Here is a 7926-nt window from a genome sequence, read left to right as displayed (position 1 = left end):
AATTCATATTTGAAATATTTTAATGAAAAATTTTGCATTAATTACCATGGTACCAGTTTTGTGACATTAATATTGCAGAAAGCAGTCATCCTTTTTCTTTCATTTTAGATTACTCCTGTGATTTTCTTTATTTCTTTTGCAAGGACACAACTTCATTGAATAGGACTTTAGAATTTAAATCGTATACCTCTTGAGCTTTATGTATAGGGAGCCCTGGTGGCTCAGTGGTTAAGTGTTCAGCTGCCGACCAAAAGGTCGGCAGGTTGAATCTACCAGCCACTCCTCGGAAGCCCTGTGGGGCAGTTCTGCTCTGTGCTATAGGGTTGCTATGAGTCGGAATCAGCTCGACAGCAATGGGTTTTTTGTTTTGAGTATATAAAATTTGAATCTGACGGTAAAATTTTAGTGAGCTTGAAATTTTAGAAGGATCAAGATTTGTGAATTGATTTTTTTCTCATAAAAAATAAATGCCTCGAGGGAATTTATTAACTAGGGCTGAATTTAATTACCATTGATAGTTTATTGGTGTAAAAAAATTGAACAGGTTTTTAGAGCCTTTAAAAAAATTCATAGCCATTTAATGAGCTATTAAAATTGGAGTGTATTGACTCTGCTAATCACTGAAGTCCAAATAATAAACATGATTTTACAAAGGAAAATATTGAAATTATTACTTAGAAAAACCTTAATATTGTATAAGGATCAACTCCATAATATTTTCTGGTTATGTGCTTGCATTTTGTGAAAATAACTTTATAGTTTACGAAATTCTAGAACTGATTTTTCTGTATTCTTGTCAATATTTGAACTGAGGTATAGTCTGTGACTATTGGTTGCACATGTGTTTTCCATTTGTTGAGATGGTCTTTATTATAATTTCTGTAATTTGCAACTGTATGGTAGTAGAAAGGACACTGAACTTGAAGCCAAAAGTTGGGAATTTAACTGCCAACTATGCCACTTACTGTGTAACTATAGGCAAGTACTTTAATCTTACTGAAATAGCTTCACATCTTTAAATTAGGGAATAATAATAACTACTTCAGAGTTCCGGGCTGGCATAGTTAAGCCTGTGACCGCTAACCAATTGGCGGTTCTAATCCACCCAGAGGCACCTCGGAAGACAGGCCTGGTGATCAACTTTAAAGTCACAGCCCTCAAAAACCCTGTGGATATGGAGCTCAGCTCTACTCTGAAGCACATGGGACTCTGATAACGTGGATGAATCTGGAGGAAGTTGTACTGAGTGAAATAAGTCAATCATGAAAAGACAAATACACACAGAAAGCAAAGTTCTTTGATGGTTACCAGGGATGGGAGGGAGAGGAAGGGAGAATCACTTTCGAGATGGTAGACACCTGTTACTTTTGGTGATGGGAAAGGCAAGGCCAAATACGGGTGGTTACATTAGCTAACTGGACGACACAGGCCTAGCACGTTGTGGATTATTAATAAAGAATACTCAAAAGGTAGACTTTCAAAAAATAATTTTTTTCCCAACAGAATATCATGGCTACAGGAGTCTTACCACAAAATGAACAACCATATTCCACATTAGTGAATAGCAGTGGGTATGCTGCAAGCAAGAAAGGTAATATTTCTTTAATATACTTTTTGTTCTCTTTGTGCACACTAGAGTTTAATAAAAGTAACTGTATGAGAATAAACCTGAAAGAAAGGTTCAATTCTTCATATTGGAATCCTTTGTTGCAGGTATTATTTACAGCCTTTTGTTTACTTCTGCCTTACCATTTGGGCGTGTTAGAATTCCTTTTCAAAATCCTGAATAATGAATGAACTTGGTGTTTTAAGAAGGAATGTTGAAAACGATGTTTGCCTTCCTGTGTTATTATCTTAGACTAAAATTATGCATTTGTTCCAGTAATCAAACACCGACGCATGAATCAACTTTTCTCTTTTCTTTCTTTATTTACAAGTGTCACCCATAAAGCACATTCAGAAGCACTCTAGTCCTACTCCTACTATTTTTTTTTTCTCTCCTCTGTCACCTTCCCACACTGTTTTGATTTTTTATATGGTACCTCAGGCAGAGAGAGTGCTCTGACTTGGATTCTTATTGCCACACTTGCCTCCTCACTCTTTCACACTGTTGCTAAGTTCTGCAGCTGGCAGCTCCTTGGTTTCCCAGCTCTTTGCCAGTATTGATCTTGCTGCTACCACCAGCAGTTAGCCAAGAGAGATTTTGAGCTATTTCTTTAAGCAATGCCCCCTTGGAGTATTTTCTAACTGCATTCTGAGTTTTACCCGTGTATGGGGAACTTTGAAGGATTTTTTTCCGTATGTATTAATGATACAAGGAAGGAGTAAGGGTCTGAGTATATTAAAACTCAGTGCTTGCTGGTCACAATGGTTCTCAAAATCGTGTTCTGTTGGACCACTCCACTAGGGGGCACTCTCTATCATCAAGTAAAGAAGTGTTTCCCACTTCTGACCTTGTCTACCTTCCAGATCCTTACAGATCCTCCTTCATCTGTATTTGCTATGTCTGACTCTAGAGGGTCTGATAATACTGCTAACTGCATTTATGAACAGTTCTATGTTCCAGTTAATTTCCCTGGGTTTAGAAATGCTATCTAAAACAAACAGTAATGGTTTCTACTTGCTGCTACCCTTGCAGAACTGTTTTCCCCTAGATAACTCTATAGGAAAGCCTATGGGGCAGTTTTACTCTGTCCTATACGGTCACTATGAGTCGGAATCGACTCGTCGGCAGTGGCCTTGGCTTTATGTAACTCTGCAGTTAACAAGTCTAGGAGTCAGATGAACCTTTTCCCCATCCTTCCTTCTGTTAGAATGTTACCTTTTAGTTGGTGTTTCTCAGTAGGAGTTTTCTTAGTGCTGAGGGGTTGGCGAGGGGGCTTTGTATTAAACAATTAATACACATATTGTCTTGTGACATTGATTGCCAGCCGCATAACGTGTCTAACACTTTCGCCTTCTTGACTGTGGATTCCCCATTAACAGCTTTCCTGTTCCCTCCTGCCTTCTCGTTCTTGCCCCTGGGCTGGTGTGGCCATTTAGGCTTGTTTTGTTTTACGGGCTTGTCTAATGTTTGGCTGAAGGGTGAACCTCAGGAGTGACTTCAGTACTGAGTTAAAAGGATGTCCAGGGGCCATACTCTTGGGATTTCTCTAGTCTATGTGAGACCAGTAGGTCTGGTCGTTTTTGTGAGTTAGAATTCTATTCTACGTTTTTCTCCAGCTCTGTCTGGGACCCTCCGTTGTGACCCCTGACAGAGCAGTTGGTGGTGGTAGCTAGGCACCATCTAGTTGTGCTGGATTCAGTCTGGTGGAGGCTGTGGTAGCTGTGGTCCATTAGTCCTTTGGACTAATCTTTCCCTTATGTCTTTGGTTTTCTTCATTCTCCCTTGCTCCAGATGGAATGTAACCAGTGGAGTATCTTAGATGGCTGCTCACAAACTTTTAAGACCCCAGATGCTACTCACCAAAGTAGGATACAGAACATTTTCTTTATAAATTGTGTTATACCAATTGAGCTAGATGTCTCCCAAGACCATGATCCCCAGCCCTCAGCCCAGTAATTCTGTTCCTCAGGGAGTCTAGATGTGTCTATGAAGCTTCCATGACCTTGCTTTGGTCAAGTTGTGCTGACTTCCCCAGTACCTGTTGTCTAGTTAGTATTTTTCCCTCCCCGTCTTTCCCCTTCATCATAAGCAAAGATTATTTCTTTCTGTATATAAACCTTTTCATGAGTTGTTATAATAGTGGTCTTGTATAGTATTTGTCCTTTCATGATTGACTTATTTCACTCAGCATAATGTCCTTCAGATTCATCGATGTTTCTCAGATTCATCATTTTTCTTTATTGCTGTATAGTATTCCTTTGTGTGTATGTACCATAGTTTATTTATCCATTCATCTGTTGATGGGCACTTGGGTTGTTTTCATCTTTTATGCTGTTGCGAATAATGCTGCAGTGAACGTGGGTGTGCATATGTCTATTTGTGTAATGGCTCTTATTTCTCTAGGATATATTCCTAAGAGTGGGATTTCTGGTTTGTATGGTATTTCTGTTTCTAGCTTTTTAAGGAAGCACCTTATCATTTTCCAAAATGGTTATACCATTTTGCGTTCCTACCAACAGTGCATAAGAGTTCCAAACTCCCTGCAGCCTCTCCGATATTTGTTATTTTCTATCTTTTTGATTCATGCCAGAAATGTCAGGGTGACATGGAATCTCATTGTAGTTTCCATTAGCATTTCTCTAATGGCTAGTGATTGGGAGCATTGCCTCATGTCTGTTAGCTGCCTGAATGTCTTCGTTGGTGAAGTGTCTGTACATATCCTTTGCCCATTTTTTAATTGTATTATTTGTCTTTTTGTTGTAGAGGTATTTGACTTTCCTGTAGATTTTAGAGATTAGACCTTTGTCAGATTTGTCATAGCCTAAAATTTTTTCCCAGTCCGTAGATTCTCTTTTTACCGTTGTGGTGAAGCCTTTTGATGAACATAAGTATTTAATTTTTAGAAGATCCCAGTTATCTAGCTTATCTTCTGGTGTTTGTGTATTGTTAGTTATGGTTTGTACCCTATTTATGCCATGTATTAGGGCCCCTAGCATTGACCCTACTTTTTCTTCTATGATCTTTATAGTTTTATATTTAGATCTTTGATCCATTTTCATTTAGTTTTTGTGTATGGTGTGAGGTGTGGGTCCTATTTCAGTTTTTTACAGAAAGACATCCACTTTTGCCACCATCATTTGTTAAAAGGACTGTCTCTTCCCCCATTTAATGGACTTCAGGCCTTTGTCAAAGATCGGGTGACCAGAGGTTGATGGATTTACATGTGGGTTCTTGATTCTGTTCCATTGGTCAGCGTCTCTCTCATTGTACCAATACCAGGACGTTTTGATTACTATAGCTGTATAGTAGGTTCTGAGGTCAGGTAGTGTGAATACTCCAATTTATTCTTCTGCAGTGGTGCTTTACTTATCCGGGGCCTCTTTCCTATCCATATAAAGTTAATAATTAGTTTTTCCACCTCTTTAAAGAATGCTTTTGGTATTTGGATCAGGATTACATTGTATTCGTAAATTGCTTGGGTAGAATTGACATTTTCACAATGTTGAGTCTACATATCCACGAGCATGGTATGCTTTTCCATTTATGTAGGTCTTTATTGGTTTCTTGCAGTAGTGTTTTGTAGTTTTCTTTGTACAGGTCTTTTATGTCCCTGGTTAGATTTATTCCTAAGTATCTTAATTTTTTTAGGGGCTATTTTAAATGGTATTGTTTTCTCAATTTCTTTTTCATAGTTCTCTTCAAAGGTGTATAGGAATCCAAGTGATTTTTGTATGTTTGTCTTGTCTCCTGCTACTCTACTGATTCTTTCTATTAGTTGTAGTAGTTTCTGTGGAGTCTTTTGGGCTTTCTATGTCTAGTATCATATCATCCACAAATGGGATGTTTTACTTCTTTCTTACCAATTTGGATGCCCTTTATTTCTTTTTCCTGCCTTATTGCTCTAGCCAGGACTTCCAGCACAATGTTAAATAGGAGTGGTGATAAAAGCATCCTTGTCTTGTTCCTGTTCTCAGGGGGAATGTTTTCAGCCTGTCTCCATTAAGAATGATGTTGGCTGTTGGTTTTGTATAGATGCCCTTTATTATATTGAGGAATTTCCCTTCTATGTCTATTTTTTTGAGAGTTCTTATCAGGAATTGGTGTTGGACTTTATCAAATGGGTTTTCTGCATCGATTGAAATGATTATGTGATTGTTTTATTCATGTGGTGGATTACATTGATTGATTTTCTAATGTTGAACCATCCTTGCATACCTGGTATGAATCCCACTTGGTCAGGGTGTATTTTTTTTTTTATGATGCCGAACTCTACTGGCTATTTTTTTTTAATTGAACTTTAGATGAAGGTTTACAGAACGCACTAGTTCCTCACCAGTTAGTGCACACATTGTTGTATGACATTGGTTAACAACCCCATGACATGTCAGCACTCTCACTTCTGAAACCCGTGTTCCCTATTACCAGCTTTCCTGTTCCCTCCTACCTTCCAGTCCCTGCCCCAGGGCTGGCATGCCCCTATAGTCTTGTTTTGTTCCATGGGCCCGTTCAGCCTTTGGCTGAAGGGCGAACCTCAGGAGTGGCCTCATTACTGACCTGAAAGGTTGTCTGGGGGCCATACTCAGGATTTCTCCAGTCTCTGTCAGGCCAGCAAGCCTGGTCTTTCTTATTGGCTAAAATTTTGTTGAGAATTTTTGCATCTGTGTTTATCAGAGATATTGGTCTTTAATTTTCTTTCTTTTTTTTTTTTTGTCATGTCTTTGCCTGGTTTTGGTATGAGGATTATGCTGGCTTCATAGAATGAATTTGGAAGTATCTCTTCCTTTTTTGTGTTCTGAAATAGTTTGAGTAGTGCTACTGCAAAGTCTTCTCTGAATGTTTGGTGAAATTCTCCAGTGAAGCCATCTGGGCCAAGATTTTTTTTTTGGTGGGAGTTTTTTTATGATGTTACATTTACATGTTGACCCTGTTGTAAATATTTCAGTTTTGTTTTATCCTTGAGAGTTCATTATCTAGATTGGTATCTGGCTGATGCTGTCCTATGTCCTAGATTTATTCTCTAACTGAAGGACTCCCTTTAATAATTCTTGTATGTTTGGTTTGGTTTTTACGTATTCTCTTAATATCTGTTTATCTGGAAATATCCTAATTTTGCCATCATATTTGAGTGAGAGTTTTGCAGGATATATTATTCTTGGTTGGCAGTTTTTTTTTCTTTCAAGGTTTTATATATGTCATCCCATTGCCTTCTTGTCTGCATGGTTTCTGCTGAGTAATCAGAGTTTAGTCTTACTGTTTCCCCTTTGTATGTGACTTTTCATGTTTCTCAAGCCACTCTCAGGATTCTTTCTTTGTCTTTGGTTTTAACGAGTATGATTATGGTATGTCTTGGTGATTTTGTTTGGGGGGGGGTCTGTGGTTAAGTGCTGCGGCTGCTAACCAAAAGGTTTGCAGTTCGAATTCACCAGGTGCCCCTTGGAAACTCTATGGTGCAGTTCTACTGTATCCTATAGGGTCACTATGAGTGGGAATCGACTCGACGGCAATGAGCTTGGTTTTGGGTTTTATCCTATATGGGGTTCTTTGAGCTTCTTGCACGGTCAGCTTTTCATCTTTCATGAGATTAGGAAAGTTTTCTGTCAGCAAATCTTCAATGATCCTGTCTGTTTTTTCTGTTTTCTCCCTCTGCTCTGGAACTCCAATCACATGCAAATTTTTGCTTTTGATTGTATCGCACATTGTTATCAGGTTTTCTTCATTTTTCTTCATTCTTTTCTCTGATTTTCCCTCAAACAAAATGGTATCCATGGATTTGTCTTTAATTTCACTGATCCCATCTTTCATGGTTTCAGATTCGCTCCTAAAACCTTCTATTGCACTGTCCCTTTCTGAAATCTTGTTATTTATCTTTTGGATTTGTAGTTGCTGTTTTTGTGTGATTTCTAGTTGTTTATTTATTTTCACATTTTGTTCCTGTGTTATTTCCCTGAATTATTCCATTTCTTTGTCTGTGTTTTTCCTGACTTTGTCTGTATTTTCTATGATTTTGTCTATTTTTTCCTTATTCTTGTATGCATTTTCCTTCATCTCTTTTCTAATCTCTTTGAGAACCCTGAATATTAGCGTTTTGAGTTCCCTATCAGGTAGTTCCAGTGCTTTTTCTTCTACTGAAAGGCCATGTGGTGTTTTATTCTGGTCACTTTCTGGAGCCATACTGTTTTTTTTTTTTTTTTTTTTTAAATATGTTTTGATATTGTTTGCTGTCTTCGGGACATTCAGGAATTATTTTCTTTGTTTATTGATTGTAGATTTGTGTCTTTCATCCTGATCTTTTTTTTATTTGGTTATGTCTGGGTAGGCTG

At 38.1% G+C, this 7926-nt stretch overlaps 1 protein-coding gene across 1 annotated transcript in view; it reads left to right on the top strand.

The window, feature by feature from the left end:
* Positions 1–298: 298 nt before the first annotated feature.
* PTPDC1 (protein tyrosine phosphatase domain containing 1) overlaps positions 299–7926 on the top strand; it is a 75551-nt gene continuing 67923 nt past the window's right edge. Inside the window, exon 1 of the mRNA XM_010600635.3 lies at positions 299–1591. Coding sequence (XP_010598937.2) covers positions 1510–1591 — 82 coding nt within the window. The 5' untranslated portion in view covers positions 299–1509. The remainder of the gene's footprint in view (positions 1592–7926) is intronic.

This window comes from Loxodonta africana, chromosome 9 (assembly GCF_030014295.1).
Source record: "Loxodonta africana isolate mLoxAfr1 chromosome 9, mLoxAfr1.hap2, whole genome shotgun sequence".
Lineage (NCBI taxonomy): Eukaryota > Metazoa > Chordata > Mammalia > Proboscidea > Elephantidae > Loxodonta > Loxodonta africana.
Note: the sequence above shows the minus strand (reverse complement) of the source record. Positions and strands in the feature narration are given on the sequence as shown.